A 19,809-nucleotide genomic window follows, 5' to 3' on the forward strand; every position below is an offset into this window, starting at 1 on the left:
TCTATTTCATAAGTAAGTTGATACCAAGTGATTCCTATAATCCCTAATTCTGTCCCAAAACTGCAGAAAAGACAAGGAGCACAATCGCCCATTTCATATAAATGCCGCTGATGGTAAGCGTAAGTGTTTGTGGAGAGAGAGAGAGAGAGAGAGAGAGAGAGAGAGAGAGAGAGAGAGAGAGAGAGAGAGACTACATAGAAATCCGCCTTTACTTTGTTCCACCTTTACATTTTTCTTCCTTCATGAAAATTCCAATGCCTGGGAAAAAGGTTTCCAAAGACAACCAAAGTAAAACCGAAAGAAAGACCGAAATCTGAACATAACGTCTTTTTGTATCCCAATAGATCGGAGAGGAAAGCTATCAAAGATAGACAAAGAAAAGTGACGCTGAAGTTAGAATAGAAAAAGGCCAATAATCGACAACACAATTAAGATGAAGCCAGTGAACTGCGCCATTCTTGCATTGACAGTGTTTACACTCGGCGTCGGTTCGGATTCGATCTGCGATCGACCACAGTGCCGTTGCATCAACACTGCCCTGGGATCAGAAGCTGCCTGCAACTGCAAAGATCAAGATCAGGTAAGTGTAGTTTTGTTCTTCCTCTCCCTACTAATCTTTACAGAATCCACAGACATTAATATTCTGTGCAATAGATTACTATAAAACCAAAGTTGTGCAAAGAAAACTTACCCTGAAGTTAAAGCGAAAAAAAAACGAACTTACGAAAATTACAAGAGAGAGAGAGAGAGAGAGAGAGAGAGAGAGAGAGAGAGAGAGAGAGAGAGATGCACAGTGGAACTTGCCTTGTGTACAGATGAATAAAAGTAAAAAAGTAACGCACTTTACTTTAGGAATACCTGATGACAAAATAATTCTAAGGTGTCACACATCGGCGCGTAAATTGGGAGACGCGCTGTGGCCCCTTTTCTCTACTTACTATGTAGATACACTAAAAAGATACCTGTGATCCCGTATTCATATTAAAACAAGTGATCGAGATCACCCAATCTAACTCATACGTACCTTCGGTCGCAATGAATGAAACTTTCATCATTGCAAATTGAAAATAATATAAAATTGTGTATCATTTCTATTATAACATAGTGACAGGCAAGTGCAAGATTTCAAACATTAGGAAATAAGAGATATTAAAGTGGGCTACCAAAATAACACTGTTTTGTCGCCTATTAATTATTTTATTATGACTAAAAGGCACGATGCGAAGAAGGCACTCTGGTGAAATTATGAAATCAGCTGAACCTGTCAATATAATATCAGCTCCATTTGTCAATTCCATAGGAAATGTATTCTTTTTCTAGTAAGATGACGTTGCGCTGGGACTCTGCTGTGTATAACGTCAAGAGAAAATCAAAGTAAAATTCCATCCATTCAATATAACGAGAAATGATAGATCAACCACATATAAACTGAGAACAAAGATCTGAGGAACGAAAAGAGGAAAGGAAGAGAATGACATAATTACATTTAATGCCATTTCCAGGCAAGAAGGGAAACGCTGCAAAAAGGCATTTCCAACAATTGTTAGGCTGCCCACATGAACAAATTGCAAGCAGACTAAACTGCCCGGTTTAAAATGGAGAGCGACCTCTGCCGCAACAACAAAGTCCACAGTAATGGTTTCTTTAACCTTGCAGCATTCAAGCGCAAACAAGCAAGCACCATTGTTCCGTAGGCAATCTGAGACAACTGTGATGCAAGCTGCATGGTTTCAAAGCAAATATTGATTGACAGGATAATCGCTACGCTATTTACTGCGATAATCACGTTGGTCAAGGTGATCTCAGACATTATCTAAAGGATTTAACAATATCCTACAGAATAAAAGCCTTTAGGATTTCCAAAACGAATTACTAGATATGACCCTTCACAAAAGCTGTTTTGCTAAATTTTTACAGGAAAATTGTTTCTAATTTATCTGACATTGGACTTCACTTGCTTTACAAAAATATGTTTTGAGCCATGAACTCATACTCTCTCTCTCTCTCTCTCTCATCTATTGAAACTCGTAAGGGTCTATGAGCTAAAAGAGAGCCACACCAAATGTGTCAGTTGAATATTCCACAGTGACGGGATGGAGCCGGAGGTGGCTCGTGTTCACTCGACTTAGGGGTCACTCTAATTAACGGCTGCGGATACCTTCGGCTCTGATTGCTGTGGCCATTATTCCTTAAGACATTCTCCCGGCATCTGCGCTCATTATGACTTTGACTACACTGCCACTTTCTACAGCTTCCAGAGTACGCCTCCCAGCTGGCTGACAACCTGTAACTTCTTCAAGGTAACGATAATAGTCTAGGAAATGCGAACTTTAAGTAGCGTTTCATCGACTGGACTGCTTATTAGCAACAAAATTAATAGAGAAAAAGTTCTTATGTCAAAAGGTTTGTGTGTGTTGTATGTTAATTTTTCCCAGATATGAAATCATAGGAAAGACGTAGCAAATTCATTAGGTTAAAAATTAAAATGACTGTAGAATAACATAAGAAACGCAAGTTGTACGGGTAAAGCACTATATATCTATACACACACACACACACACACACACACACACACACACACCACATATATATATATAATATATATATATAATATATAAAGATAGATATATAATATATATATATATATAGATACACACACACACACACACACATAATATATATATAATACTATATATATATATATATAGACACACACACACACACACACCACACACTACACACCATTATATATATATATAGGTAGTTTATTATATATATATATATATAATAGTTTTTTCCCATCTGTCCACCCGCCAGTGTATGGTAACACTGCGTCCCGGGCTTTCGATAGTTACGCTATGTGTAAGTTTTAGGTAAACAAAAGGATATCTGGGTGTACATTTGCAACTGAAAAGTGTTTTAATAATTTACTGTATGCGAATTACACCGTTAATATTCGAAATAGGATATTATTTATAGCCCGGGACGCAGTCTTACCATGCGCAAACACCACAGGCGGATGGACAGATGGAAAAAAACAGAGAATAATACCTCACCAAATTATGACGAAGTCGCAATTTTCTCAAGCTGGGGCAATTTTCTGGATATTTTTCAACAAAAAGCTTTCACCCAAATTATTCCACTCTCACTCTCTCTGTTCCCCCCCAACAATGAAAGAGGTTAAAGAAAAATTCGTAGTGATACACAACGTGAAGTTAGATTTCTAGTCTGGTGATGACATAGATAACTGGTCCATCTTTTTATGCAGATTCATTACTTGCTAAACGTAATACAAAATAGATAAAGTAAGATTGTTAAAAAAAAATTCCAGCCTTACCGTGGGTAACATTACAAACAGCATTCTTATTTTGCCTACCCCAATTTCCAGCAAGGTTTGCGTCGTCAATGTTTAGACGGCAATTACGTCGGCTTCCGCGAACCGCGGAACTTTTGTCGGTTTACTTTTCTTTTCAAGCATAGAAACTGTGGGTCGTCTGCGGTGGATGAAACTAAATGAAAACTAAATGAATTCTAACTACTTCAAACGTTAACGGAAGCTGTAACAGGAGAGGTAATAAAAAATGATCGAATGATCGAACATCAGAATACGTAAGGTAAAGAAACAAATACATAATGAGACGAAGTTTCTTCGGCGCAATCGAGTTTTCTGTACAGCCGCTACAGCTTATAATCAAGGCCACCGAAAAAATATATATCTATCGGCAGTCCAGGTGTAAAGCTGTATGAGCCGCGGCCCATGAAACTTTAACTAACGGCCGGTGGTGACCTGTCCTATATCTTTGCCAGACGCACCATTATGTCTAACTTTAACTTTAAATAAAATAAAAAATAATGAGGCTAAAGGGCTGTAATTTGGTATGTTGGATGATTGGAGGGAGGATGATCAGCATACCAATTTGCAGCCCTCTGGCCTCACTAGTCTTTAAGATCTGAGGGCGGACAGAAAAAGCACGGATGGACAGACAAAGAAGGCACAATAGTTCTTTTACAGAAAACTAAAAACGAACAGCAACCTGAATACGAATAACGACAGCAAAAGATAGTAGAAAACGAAGAATAAAGAAAAAGTACCGCTGGAATAGATTGTAAGAAGCAAAAATCTGACAATGTACAGTAGGGAAGATAAAGAAAAAATGAACAGACGTTCTAAAACTAATAAAATCGAACAGAATATGATTATGAAGTTGAAAGAAAAAATGACTCACGGCGTTTAAATGCGCGAGATAGGTATTATCAATCATCTGAATCAAGAATAAATGAAAACAACACGGAAATAGCTCACTAAAATATCTTTTTATAATCGATAATGCGCATGATTCCAAATACCTGATTATGTTTATTTCTCTCAGATGATTTATCCTTAAAAACAAGAAAAGCGCCTCTCGGGTCATAAGTTGCCGTTCAGACGTGATACATTCGGAATTACACAAGCGGTAAAAGAATGAAAAGTATGTGTGCCTATGTATATATGTAAATATGTACTTCTGTGTAAATTCATCTCCATGAAGTCCCATAATTCTCTGTTTTCAACAGGAGTTATTTCTATTACAGTATATGAGAATGGTCCAGTAGCCGCGATCTAAGCAGAAGCTCCTGTGTCAAGAGAGCATCTTATTTGACAGTCTGTCAATAGGTTTTTCAGAACGACAGTATTTCACGGGTAGTGAAAACATCAAGGAAAAGTCAAGTGTTATCGTAAAATATTACAAATTATGAGAATATTTCAAATAGTTGTTCCTTATGCATTTGTCAGTAAAAATCAAATGCAGCGAATGGCGTTATCTTCGCTTTTGGACCTCGAAACCTTTTCTTACTTAAATCCACAAATACAGACAGGGAACGCCATCAGCAATGCTTCTTTCCTAATATAATGAAAACATTTATATCAATTGGTATGCGACCGCCATCATTAAACTCGTTCACTTCCGAAATGCTGCAACTTAGAAGGAAGACGAAAGGCATATAAATGGTAAAGAACGCACGTTCAAGAAATAGACTACAAACTAACGCTGTCCTCAGAATGACTTGTATTTATAAACAACACTACTGATCATGATGATAGTAAAAATACTTACGCCTGAATGTCCATCATGAAGCATTCTACAAGTTAATCTTCCTCTTCTGGAGGCGGCCACATTCAACAGGCAGTTTCCTGAAATAGCTCCGTCTCTTCAACTCTTGAGTGATCGCCGCTCTTTCCTGACCGATGTCACAGAAGCTACCAGTTGTCCAGTAGAAAGTGAGATGTCAATCTGTTCCAAAGATCATTTAGGTGTTCCGGTTTCCGAGTCAGGATTTAATTCTGACTGAATGAGGTCGATTCTCAATGGTATCGATATGTAGCTTTAGCAGCAGACTGTGTTCACTCTTCTTCATAACAGGCACGGAAAAATTTACGTGTCAGTTCTGACTCATCTCGTATCTTTTTGGCACTTTCCCTTGGCAATCTTTCCTTACCTTTTTTTTCATGCAGTTCTCCAGGTCGATATGTTTTCCATGGCATGAATGAAGTGCTATACCACAAACCATCATCACGTGAGCAGCCTTTGAACACCTCAGCAATAAACCTTCACCTTTGAGTCTCTGAACAGAAAGAAGTGATTACCATCTGACGCTCTTTCCACCGCTTACCCTCTACCGCCCACCCTCGAAATCGCAGTTTAAAATTGCCCCTCAAGTGGAACCAACAGCACTTTTCTTGAGGAAATACCTAAAATGGGATACTTAGAACAAAAATGGTCTGCCTTTAGTCTGGCACGTGGCTCTTACAGTTATTAGTGAATCAAGTTCCAAGGTCACCAGTTACTTTCTATCTGTTGCCGTAGACTGGCTGATCTGTCTCACGCTTGAAAGCTTTCCATAGATTGATTTCCCTGCGTCTTTTATTCCTCGTTTTGACGAGTCATTCTAATAATATTATGACACTCATGATCTTCTATGGTCATGGATTTATGAAGCGTTGGGTTTGGAAGCAATTGATATTTCCGTATGCTGATATCCCGATCTTCTTGGAGAAACTCGCTCACATTCGTTGTTAGAAAATTATTACGGTTGGAAGATTTCCTTTCGCCTCTCTCTCCCTCTCTCTCATGTATATAAGTATATATAGATACTATATTATATATATATAGATATATATATTATATATATATATATAATATATACATATATATATTCTATATATATATATATATATATATCTATATATATATATATAATATATATATATATATATATAAATACATTATTTATATATATACTTCACTATATTAATTTATATATACTGTATATACACTATAATGTATGTATATATATTATATATATGTATATATATATATATATATATATATGATATAGTGCCACAAATGCCGTTAATATTGGATACATTTTCACTTGGGTAAAACTTCCACCCAAAGTGAATTCTCTTCAGATGTCAGTTAGCAGCAGGATAAAGCATATTCGAAATCAGCGGGGATTTAGGGCTAACCATTCGAAAGTGGGAAAAGAGTCACGTGTGAACTAGACTCATCCTACATAATTAATCAATCATTGACTGGAAAAAAATTACAGTATATACAAATATATAGGATAGAATATATAAATGTTATAATATATGCACACGGTATTAGCTTGTAGTTGTTGAAATAATCATTAACCAAGCACATTTTTGCTACTCATAAACCACTGGATAGTTCGCGCTGCACGTTCAGGGTGAAATTGCTTGAGTGTCGAGTTGGCCGTTAATTTGTTTGATCTTTAAGGATGTGCCGACCACAGACCGTCAATCACCGGAGTGGCGATCTCCCTGACGAGCGTGTGACCTTGGCCGGCCATGTTGAAAGGTCTCGGCTCATAGTACTATACTTTATTATGATTTGTTATTTATAATTTTTTTTACTATTATTACTATCTTATTATTACTACTATATATTAACATTATCTTTATTATTATTATTATTATTATTATTATTATTATTATTATTATTATTATTATTATTATTATTATTATTACCTGACCTAATTTCACAGTGAAAAATTATCTTACAAATACAGGTTGGCCCTAAGTTCTCAGACCATTGTAGTCAAGGCCTAAGAATCTGCTCTTGGATCTAAGTAGTGTCTAGCATAAATGGTTCCTGTAAATTACAGGACTTTCTTTGCATACAATCACTCAACACCTACTAAACACCTACTAAGGAGTAATGTACAACCACTAAACACTCACACTTAATAACACTAAACACTCACGGAATACTCAACACTCACTATAACTCACAAAACACTAAACATTTACTAAATACTCGCTGTATACCCCAATCAATAAACATTCACTAAACACTCACTTAATCCTAAACATTCATTAAACATTACACACTCACTATACACTAAACACTCACGGAATACTCAACATCAACAAATCACAAAACACTAAACATTTACATTAAAAATACTCGCTGTTTACCCAATCAGTAACAACATTCACTAAACACTCACTCAATCCTAAACATTCATTAAACATTACACACCCACTATACACTAAACATTCACTAAGTACTCACTATACTCTAAACATTCACTCAATCCTAAATACTTATTACGCTAAATACTAAGTAATCCATAAATGCTTATTAAACCCCTAAACACTCATTAAACACTAAACAGTCAATGAACATTCACTAATCACTCACTAAACATTTACACACTAAACACTCAATAAGCATTCACTGATTACCTTACTAAAAATTCACTGAATAATTACCAAATATTCAACATACACTAACATTCACAAAAACATTCACTAAACCCTAAATAATAACTAAACATTCACTGAATACTTACACAGTATACGTTAATTGAATACTTACACACTGAACATTTAGTGAATGCTTACACAGTAAACATGCACTGAATACTTACACACTAAATATTCAATAAACACTAACATGTACTAAACCTTCTCTAAACACTAATGTTCACAAAACATTAACTAAACCCTCACTAAACATTCACTGAATACTTGCTTACTAAATATTCACCGACTTTCAGGAAACATTCACTAAACCCTAGAGACTCACTAAACATTAACTGAATACTTGCACAATAAGTATTCACTAAACCCTAAAGATTCACTAAACATTCACTGAATACTTACACAACAACCATTCACTAAATCCTAAACTTAAACATTCAATAAACACTTCCTCGTAAAAATTCACTAAACACTTACTCACTAAACCTTAAACCTCCCCTAAACACTTACTCATTAAACATTAACGACAAAAACAAAATTCACAGTCACACTAAGTCCCTGTTCAATTTGCAGGTTGCCAGACCTTTAAAGATGGCCACAAGGCTTTGCAGTGCCACCTTGGTGGAAGACCACTGAACTACTCAGTACTGATATAGATATCGCAACTCCAGGTATACCCTCTATGGTGCCGACACGGGGTAGTCTGTGCCATCCCAGCGCCAACTGAGCAGTTCCCGGTGTATCGGCAGAATAAAAATAGCTTCACATATTTTCTTAATGGCCATACATCCATCCTCTGTGCTTCAAGGCTCGGCCTTCTCTGACTTCCTCTTTTAACATTTGGCTCACACCTAGTTTTCCATAGGTCTCCAGCTACAATACAAATCATTTTTAAGTCATCATCGAATATGCACAGGCATTTTAATATTTGCTTCATTGAATTCTTTATTTTCTACTTTCTATAACATTTTGTATACTATCTTCAACCTGTATATCACTGTAGTGATGACGATCCCTTGATAGAAGACTTATGGGGGAAAAAGAATAATAAGGCTTCATTATCGTCACTATCGTTATCACAATCACCCTCTCATATCTTATAGTGGAAATCTCTTCAAGAAAAAAATCGGTAATTAAGAGAGAGATATTGATACCTTATGGAGGAAATTAATTCATCCCACTGATTTTCCTTTCACTGCAATCTTTTTTCTTAAATCCCTCTCATTATTCCTTTTTATTATGTATATGCACTATATTATGATTTTTTCATAATTCTTATATAATTATAATCATTAAATCATTGTAGTGATATTTTTGGGAAACTACTTTTCTTCGGGTAAAACTGAGGTGTGATGAGATTATAACTTTTGAAAGACATATCCGTCAGGAGAGGTTGGAACGTAGATGCTGACCATGTAAGTTTCGATAGACACTCATGAATTTCCAGCCCGGTGATTGGCTTATCAACAGCTAATCAGGGACGTCGCAAAGGACAGGGCTGGACACCAAATGCATGGGGTGATGTGAATCTATTATAGCTGTTGCACATTGTTGTCACAGTCAAGTCGCGAACTGTCAAAAGTCGCCAAGCCATGCCGACATACAAGAGAGTGTCCTTATGCCCTCTCAACTTATGTAATGTAATTATGGCACATGTAAGTAGCTAATTTCGAAATACAGTGTCCATTACGACGTACGCGATGTATTTGGCAACCCCTCAACTCCCGCAGAGGGGGTGCACAGTTACCACATTGTGACACGTGCGTTCCCAGCTATAAAACAAAATTTAAGGGCAGAATTTAGTAAAAAAAGCTGCCCTTATTTTATGTTTTGATTAACATATATTCGGGGTTCAAGATTTTCGGTACTGTGATATACAGGTTATCGGCAGACTCGGTTATCTTCAATCCGATTTTATGGCACTTGCCTAGCGCCATAATGGGCCGAGTTCCAGTTATCGGCGCCATAAGACGCTAATAATGAGTTATAGCGACGATAACATACTTAACAGGGGTGCCATAATGGTGCTTATGGTGCCGATATCCGGTTATCAGCGGTCAGATTTCATGCAAGGTATGGTTTCGTCATATAATTCTTCAGAGCGAAGGACATCATCTCCAACATGGCCAGTGCTAATTCAGGATTTAGTAAGTTGTCATCCATCGTCTTCAGAAATTCCTGGTCCTCCATCCTGTGCCTCTGTCTGCGCCTGGAACAGGAATGAGTGCCGAATTCTCACCACCCACTTTATATATATATATATATAATATATAATATATATATATATATATATATATATATATATAGATATATATATATATATAATATAATATATATATATATATCCAACATGTTCACAACACAGTTGCTTACGTTGCCATGTCGCTGCATACGTCTGAATGTGTCTTAAGTATATCGTAATTGCCTCCAGGGTAGTCGCCACGGTAATCTCATCTTGATGCACGTAATGCTGTTGTATTGTACATTGCATACGACTGACGCCAAACCAAGCCATTAGGCCAGTCACGGTCTTGAATCTTAAATGTATGATTCGACCTTTACCATATTTAAAATTTGATCCTGTTTTAAAATAGGAGTGTGTAAGGTCGTACTTTGAATGAGACTGGCGTGCTGGAAACAGAATTGCTGTACTTCCAACATGGCATGAACGTCTTGAACGAGGTGCGAACGAGTAAAAATAGTAGTTTTTCTTTTTGATATCTTTGCAGCTCTCTAGTTTCATATTATAAAGTATTGCATTTAATTGCAACCACTGTACCGTAAGTTCCTCTTGCCCATGGGTGAGATGTGTCTGTGTTTTTGCCTTTCTTGTCTTGCCCTGCTGATTATTTGTTTCTTCTTCATTTCAGAATTATCTTTACTTTTCAGCAGCAGCAGTAGGCATAGATAGGTCTATGCAAGCAGCCCCCTTAGCAGGAACCTCCTCACTGCATTTTGTGGAGGCTCCTCTTCCTTGCCCCTTTTGTTTCCTGTCTACTTGCCATGTAAACTGATTGAAGTACTGAATCAAAATGAGATTGGGTGAGAACGGGGTCATATTTATAGCAGATCAGGCTGGAAATTGACCAGGATCCCTGATCTGGAAATACTAAAGACTGACTGAGAATGTAATGTGAACGGTCAGGACCGGGCATGAGCTAGCTCAAAAGGACATGTCGCACTTTAAAGCATTTAGGAAGGACCTAGGTTGAGACTTACTCCAAACAGAGTTAAATGACTGCAGAATGGATTAAAACCTTGGAAGAGCAGGCTTCAAACAACCTTGTTTAGGCCAATACTGCCCCTTCCAGACTGTCCATATCTAATTACATGAAATGTGATAAATTGGCATGAATGCACTTTGAACTAGTTCAGTGTGAAGGGGCCTTTACTCCGCAACCTGGTAAATTATGATGGAAGTGAATAGTAGAAGTAGGAGTCTTTTCTCAATCAGTATAGAAAGCGAGTGCCATTATATTACGCACAATGCTAACCATACCTGAAGAGATCAACAATGGCACTTCCTCAAGCAATACAATTTGAAGACCTATAGCATATGTATCCACTCGGAAGCACACAATCTTATGTATGAATGCTACTTTTCTTTGTGGGAAACAATTTTTGTTCTTCTTTCTTGTCAAGAATAATATGGTGTTTGTTTGTTTGTTTTTGTTTGTATGGTGCTTTTACGTTGCATGGAACCAGTGGTTATTCAGCAACGGGACCAACGGCTTTAAGTGACTTCCGAACCACGTCAAGAGTGAACTTCCATTATCAGAAATACACATCTCTCACTCCTCAATGGAATGGCCGAGAATCAAACCCGCGACCACCGAGGTGGGATGCTAATACCATACCAACCACGCTGGTGAGGCACTGAATAATATGGTGAACTCATCCCGATTGTTGTTGTTGCAGAAACTTGAGTAATGTTCAAATAAAAACTTGGGCTGGGTCAGTGTTGGCTGGTACTGGAATCAGGCGCTCTTTCTTAATTTTCACGTCATCAGCGGTGGTTCATCCAATCCGAAGCAATTCAATATGCGTATTATAATGACACTCACAGCGCCTCTGTGGCGTGATCGGTATGGTTTTGACCTGCCACCTCAGTGTCCGTGAGTTCAATTCTCAGGCACTCAATTGAGGGGTTAGAGATGTGTATTTCTTGTGATAGAAGTTCACTCTCGACGTGGTTCGGAAGTCACGTAAAGCCATTGATCCCGTTGCTGAATAACGACTGGTTCCATGCAACGTAAAACCACCATACAAGCAAACAATAATGACACTCGCTTTTTATACAGATTGAAAAAAAAGACTTTCATCATAATTTATCAGGTTATGGAGTAAAGTCCTACGCCCTACCCTTTTCGTTGTACCCCCTGACCTCCATATCTGTCTCTTGTGGCTGGGCTTTACAACCCCTTTGTGATTTCATCACTTCCTTTGCCTGTGATTTCAGTCCTATTTTCCAACTGCAATGCCTTACATCAAGATACAGTTTTCTTAGCCATATATGGCTTCTCTGTGATAATGGTCAGCCCAGCTCGTTTGCTGCATAATTACACAATATATATATATATATATATATATATATATATATATATATATATATATATATATATTATATTATTGTGGACAACACAAACTCCAAAACTCAACTTGAACCTTTATTCCGTTTGACGGTAGTAGTAGTATTAGTAGCAGGTTCATTCATATGTGTGCCTAATTATACATCGTTTAAATTACGAAATATATCAAACAATGTACTCCATGAACACCTTGCTTGAACTGCCAAAAGAAACTTCAGAACCTTAGGAAGTGAGATAAAACCACGTGATGTGTTTACACCTGTCAACTCTTGAACCACCACTTGAAAACTATTATATATATATATATATATATATATATATATATATATATATATATATATATATATATACTATATATGTATATATATATATATATATATATATATATATATATATATATATATATATATATATATATATATACACAGGCGGTTTTTGACGCTAAGCAATTTTAAAGCATAGGGCCGCCGCACACCTTCTTTCGAAACTCTAGACCAGTTAACAGCGCCCTAGACCGGTCAAACGGCACCTTAATCCTGCGATGGCGCAATAAGTAAAATTATATTTATGCAGTATAGATCTATAGAATTTACTGTACAGTACATTATAGTATTATAAATACTGTAAAGTGAAAAAAGCCCAGCTTTAATCCTTTGGGTGTCTAGAGTATGTAAAGATATAATAAGGTTTTATACAGTGTGCAGGTAGCTGTAGTGTTCAAGTTACGATAATTTGTCTTACGATAATCCGATTTTATGAGAGACCAAATTACAATAGCCTAACTTTATCCCATCTTCTAGTTACATAAGTTCAAAAACAGCAAAAGAGAATGATGAAAGTATGGTTTCAACGTTATACTCGTTGCATAAACGTGTAGAGCCATGAACAACTGAACATGAAACGACTTTTTTCTTTCTAAGTACAACCGAATTTGATAACATCTGTTTGGCTTGTATTTCAATCATCGTATACTATAATACACTATTACCGTAGTTGTTATAAATGACGTTATGTAGAATAGAACTGAGATATCTTAATGTAATAACTTTATTCCTTTTCAGGGCATCTGTACTCCTACGTAGTTTTTCGTAAATTTCCCGTCGCAGCGAGTCCTTCCAATCAGCCGGGATGGAATGATTGAAAGAGATCCTTGTTTTTTCCAGTTCCTTGAATTTTTCCTTCTTTTCTTACTTGGTGCTGCTATGTGCTGTTTCTGAACAAGTGCTCCCTAAATCCTTGCTGCCACGCCGTCTAAGAAGGTATGATAATCACCCATTCAACAAATTTAGTGCCATGATGTTGAAACGGCACATAGCAGCCGCCAAGCAAGAAGAGAAGGAAAAATTCAAGGGACTGGAAAAAACAAGGATCTCTTTCAATCATTCCATCCCGGCTGATTGGAAGGACTCGCTGCGACGGGAAATTTACGAAAAACTACGTAGCCTAGGACTACAGATGCCCTGAAAAGGAAACTTGACAGAAAACTAAAAAATCTTATTGATAGCAGTGACTGGACTAATTGTGCATGTCAAGATTGTGTTATAAACCTATCAAGTAAACAAATAAGTGAAAAAGTTGTGAGTGCACTTGGATATGGTTTATCTTTCTTTATAACAAGTCGACCTTCTTCTTTAATGATTGCGTCATCCCTAAGTAAATTTGAAAAATATTGTGATCTTACTCAAAATCATGTTGACATGATTAAAGGTATTGTTTACAGAGCTGCCAACGTTAAGCATGAAAGTAACTTCCCTACTCGCTATAAGAAAAGTTTGACCGATCTTAAAAAGGACAATACTATCCACATTGCAAAAGCTGATAAGTCAAATAGTATAGTAATTTTAGATAAAGCTGACTACATATCACGTATGCAAGCCCTACTGGAAGATGATGTGACTTATAAAAAACTAAGAAAAAAAAAACCTTGATCAAGTCATAAAAAACTTCAATAGCAGTGGAAAATATCCTGAAAGATAAAACAGAACTACTAGGCAAATTGTCAGTCAAACCTCCTTCGCTACTTTACCTGTACGGATTAGTCAAAACGCACAAAGAAAATAACCCTATGCGGCCTATTATCAGTACTGTTGGTTCAATTTCATATAAACTTTCGAAATATATCACTAAGATCTTGTCTCCGATTCTCATATATATAATTCTCTAGATTTAGTTGATAAACTAAACAAAATTAATCTTTGCCCCACTGATAGATTCGATAGTTTTGATGAATATTCTCTTTTTACTAAAGTCCCTACAGACTCTATTTTAGAATATCTTAGTAATGAACTAACTCAGCATGAATTACCTCTACCTATAAGTCACATTATTTCACTCACTAGGTTGTGCATTTGTGATTGTAAGTTTATATTCAATAGTGAATTTTATCAACAAATATTTGGCATGGCAATGGGCAATCCTTTATCGCCTCTCCTCTCAAACTTGTACATAGAATTCTTTGAAAAACGCTACTTACCTAATATCATTTATATTCCAGTAAAGTGTTATAGATATGTTGATGATATTTTAGCTGTTCTGCCTGTCGGTATTGTTGTAAATGATTTATTCTCTAAATTAAATAACCAGGTACCATCGATCAAGTTTACTCTAGAATTAGAAAAAGACAATTGCCTCCCTTTCTTAGAAGTTTTGATCCATAGAGAACCATCTAAATGTAAATTTAGTATTTATAGGAAACCGACCAACAACTTAACTTATGTTCATTTCTATTCAGGCCACCATCTTAACATAAAGATATAAATTTTTTCTTCTATGTTTTTACGAGCATTGCGCATTGTCAGTCCCCAATATTTGGATCAAGAAATTGAGTACATAAGAAAAATAGGGAAAGATTTATGCTATCCTTCACATATATTAGATATTTGTTATAATAAAGCCCACAAAAAGTTTTATAGTGTAAGTAACACACAGAAAGAAAATTCTAAGAACATTCTCAGTTTACCTTATTTTAACAGATTTGAAACCATTAAATCATTGTTAAAAGCTTTTAATGTCAACCTTGTTTTTTCCTATAATAACACACTAAAAGGAATGTTAATAAAAAATGGCCCCAGAGAAAGCAACAACATAATATATAAAATTCCATGTATGGATTGTCCCTCATTTTATCTCGGACAGTCGAGCAAGGGCTTAGAAGTAAGGTTAAGCCAGCATAAATATTCTGTCAAAACTGGGCAAACATCTAATGCAATATTCATTCATTTAAGTGAAAACAACCACCGAATAAATTGGATTGGTAGTTCAGTAATTGCAAGGTCAAAAGATGTCTTATCACGAAATCTTTTAGCTGCTTTAATACAACTTACTTCTCATTGTAATTTTAATATTAGCCGTGGCCTGTTTCATTTAGACCCTTGTATTTGTAACATGTTTAAGAATGACCTCAAAGATATAATTACACTTAAATAAAAATTAGTTGCCTTAGAGATATCTTCGTTGTATATGTATGTTTAATATGTATTGTGAATATGTTTTTGTTTACCAAAGTTCTGAATAACTGTCACCTATAATAATCCTTTAATTGTCTGTCCTTGTGTCTGAGTAGATAGTCTTAAACTTTTAATTGTATCCATGTTTTTGCTTGTTTGGGAAGGTTACTCATCTTCCAGGTGTGTCGGATTCTAGGTACTAATCTCTTTATAATCCCTATCTGTCAGTTATACGACCTTTCGTGTATTGTCATTTCCTCATGTAAGTCAGTTCATCTGCTATGTAAAGGACGTTTGAACGTCGAAAGATCTCACGGATACTCCGTTGTTTATTTTCCCTTGTGGCATATACCTTTATTTATGGATTTATCACGTTCCTAACTTTCGTGATTCAGTTATACATTATATATTATTAATATTAATATTCAATTAAATATAATTACTACCTAATTATATATATATATATTAACTATTGCTAGCTGTGAAAATAGAAATTATAGTGTATATATATATATATTATATATATATATATATATATATATATATATATATATATATATATATATATATATATATAGTAGGGGTTGGGGGGTAAACTCTAAGCACAAAACTGTATAGATTCATGAGCAATAGATGTCCTAAAACATATTTATTTCCTACTTTGTTTTCTTGTTTATGACATGATAAGTCATAAGCAAATATAGACTCCAGCTATACTTTTATGTATATGTAGGTATATATACTGTACGGCATACTTTTAAATATATCTTAGCAAATCAATACTTATGAAATATTTTGACAAAACTTTGATACCAGTTTTTTTCCTTTTCAGAAAATAACGCTCAAGTCTGAGGATCTGCCTGACAATATCTTCAATTTAATAATTGAAAACTGTGGTTCTCTTGGAGTAACAAATGCTTTATCTTCTCTCCATCTGAGAACCATTACTTTCAAGAGAATTCAGGAGCTGAGAATCCCATCACAAGCCTTCCTGTCAGGTCTTCGTCAGCTCTCGTCTTTTATCCTTGAGAACACAACAGTTCCCTTAATTCCATCGTTTAGTTTTAGTTCACTGGCCCAAGTGTTTGAAATTCAGTTTAGGAATGTTAACATCGGTTCAATATCTGGCGATGCATTCTCAGATGTGTCAGATTTACAAAATCTCAAGTTTGTTAACTCTAAAATTACAAGCTTCGAAAGACACGCCTTTGGGAGGGGCACAAGTAAAATTGCTAATCTGATATTAGATGGATCTGACATAGGAACAATACATGAACGTGCCATTTGGCTAAGTGATTCTGAAATAGTGCATATTGATAAATGCAATATCAATAAGGTTGCAATAAATGCAATCCGCCTCGATAACGCATATTTTATTTATCTGACACGTAGCTCTATTCAGAAGTATGAAGCAGGTGGAATTAGAGGACGCTTCTTCAGTGGCGTCATGATTGATAATGATTACCTTAATCCAACTAAAGCAGACTCAGAACCTAGACCATTGTTTGACCTTGAAGAATCTCGACAACGGAGAAGTTCAGTTGCTCCCTTTTTTCACTTCACAAACAATGTACTGACGAAACTACTTCCTGATCATGCCTTCTTTATTTCCAGTCCTACCATTAACGTTGCAGTTCCTAATAATACATTAGGGGAGTGCTCTTGTCAAATATACAAAAATTTTCTTCAATCATTGCGAATAATTTTGGATGATTATACTCTTAATATTCATCAGGCTCTGGTAGAACATGGGATTTGTCTGCTTGATCAGCAAATTTTCAGCATTGGGTGTCCGGACCTTACACCTAATTTTGAAGGTCCCCTTAGAAACGCCCTGATCCCTCGAGGGGAATTGATGCAAGAAATAAAAGCGAAGTCCGGGGATGATGAAAGGGCAACTACCACAAAACCAAATGACATTAGTGAAGATCTACGTGGAAATACGTCAGAGCACCTTTTATTGACCTCATCAACAAAACTTGTGAATAAAACAAAACCAACTTCTGCAATCCCATTAACTATTAAAATGCCTAAACCAACTGCTGCAACTATATTAAACAAAACTTCAAACTCCATTGCAAGTGTTATACCATCCTCGGCGATTCAGATAAATTCTCTCAGAATTATTTCTAAAAATAAGAATGACAGCAATGATGGCTCAAAAGACAAGACATCAGTCATAGAAAAGCCAGCTGTTTTCAATGAAGCAGTTGCACCAAGGAAAGAAAATTCCCCATTTACCATTGGTCAGCCTGTCATTAGCCCTTCGATTTTAGCTGATCATTCACAAGATGATGCATCATCTATTCATAATACGCCCCTCCCGATGAAAACAATAATTGCAACAAACTTTCAGATACAACCACCTCAATTCAGTGGGAAAACGACAGGTCTGACGGATGCAAAAACAGTTTGGAATGAAATATTTGGAGGCATTTTTGGTCAGAGGCTAAGAAAACCTTTACCGGTTTCTTTTCCAACATCTCAACCGAGTGTCAAGTTCAGTAATGTAGCGAAACCAATTGAACTGAGAAAATTTCAAAGGGGAAACAAAATAGTTGTGTCCCCACGATAAGGATCACATGCAAGTATAAAACATAATTAGATAAAAGTTATTTTTGGATATCAGGTTGTCATCTAAATTTAAGCATTCATATTTATTGAATATATGTAAACTACCTAACTGATAGATAGTCTTAACTATTCAGTGCCTAAATATAAGTAATAGCTAACAAATAAATTGACAATAAATAAAAATGATGCAGAATATAAGGTCTTATGAGGAGAGTAAATCTCTTATTTTTGCTACATGGATCATTTGCAGCAATATAAAATGATGGCTTGTATTACTAGGGGCAAAGATACATGATTTAGAATATTTGTTCTCTTACAAATAGAACATCCTATAATGCATTCTTTATGGGTCATTCTACAGCTTCTCATGCATCAGGCTTACAAGACTATCAAAACTATATTCAAAGTAAGTAGGATGCATCTATTCTGCAAATTCATGTAAGTGGTATTTAATCTCTAATTATAAGATATCTATGTATGAATATATAAAACCACACTATCCAGATGTTCTCATCCCACTCAATCAGAGCAGGTTGACTCTAGTGAGGAAACAGAATGAACATCAGGCAGTGTATCTGGCACCCTCTGCTTATTCTGATGTATGAACAAGCTTCGCTGCTGAATATGTACCGATACACCGAAAAGTATGCTTTATGGAGATATTAATTTTATGTTGTACAGTTCACTCTAACACCATTTTCCTTTGCAATTTCAAGAAACAAATTCTATCATTTTCTCTTATGTTTTGAGAACCTTATATAATTGTAAGTTCATTTTGTACATAAGTTTAGCTGAAGAAACATTAATTTATTATGATATTTGTGCAATTTTACCAATTTAATTATACCTAAAGGCATGTTACTTATGATTCTTCATAGAGGCTTTACGAAATCTGTTCATTCAAGATATTTCCAAACTGGCTGAGTTCACCAGGATTATGCAACATCTACTTGTGGTTATGCAAGTGCATGCAGAAATCATCAAGAATTAGGGCAACCACACCTAACAGCTAATGGGGAGGGGAGAGAGCAGACAGACAGAAGGCAGAAAGAAACCCTGGTGTCCTCCTGGTCATCTCAAACAGAGACAATTCACTTCAGTGGGACTTATTCTAGAATTAGCTGGAAAGGGGAGCTGTTCCAGAAAAAGACACCCCTAAACCCCATCAGCTAGTGTCAAGCCACATACAAGTGTCATCAGTTGCAGATGTAGGATAAAAGGTAATATTTTACCTTTTGCTAATTGTATTGATCACCCCATTTTTTTTAAACCCACAGGCCACTGCTATCAAACAGCCTTGTTTCACACATTGTATGACACCCACTCTTGCCAGATTGACATGACTGAATTCATGTAGAGCCTGCTTCACTAGCACCATGGTTTCAGAAGAAGGGTGCATTGCCTGCAATAAAAAGTCACGGATATGATA

General features: G+C 36.0%; 1 protein-coding gene across 1 annotated transcript; it reads left to right on the forward strand.

Annotated features, from left to right (window-relative positions):
• The first annotated feature begins 433 nt into the window (after positions 1–433).
• On the forward strand, positions 434–18,381 carry LOC135217602 (uncharacterized). Its single transcript, XM_064253565.1, has 2 exons — positions 434–580; positions 16,639–18,381. Exons 1-2 carry the CDS (start codon positions 434–436, stop codon positions 18,379–18,381), a joined length of 1,890 nt encoding a protein of 629 aa, XP_064109635.1.
• The last annotated feature ends 1,428 nt before the right edge of the window (positions 18,382–19,809 follow it).

The sequence above is a fragment of the Macrobrachium nipponense genome, chromosome 7 (assembly GCF_015104395.2).
Source record: "Macrobrachium nipponense isolate FS-2020 chromosome 7, ASM1510439v2, whole genome shotgun sequence".
NCBI classification, from domain to species: Eukaryota; Metazoa; Arthropoda; class Malacostraca; order Decapoda; family Palaemonidae; genus Macrobrachium; species Macrobrachium nipponense.

Bases quoted from the DNA above. Each gene is read 5' to 3' on its own strand.
- LOC135217602 (XM_064253565.1), top strand. From the start codon at position 434: ATGAAGCCAGTGAACTGCGCCATTCTTGCATTGACAGTGTTTACACTC. The intron at 581-16,638 runs GTAAGTGTAGTT...TTTCCTTTTCAG, and splicing joins ACTGCAAAGATCAAGATCAG to AAAATAACGCTCAAGTCTGA.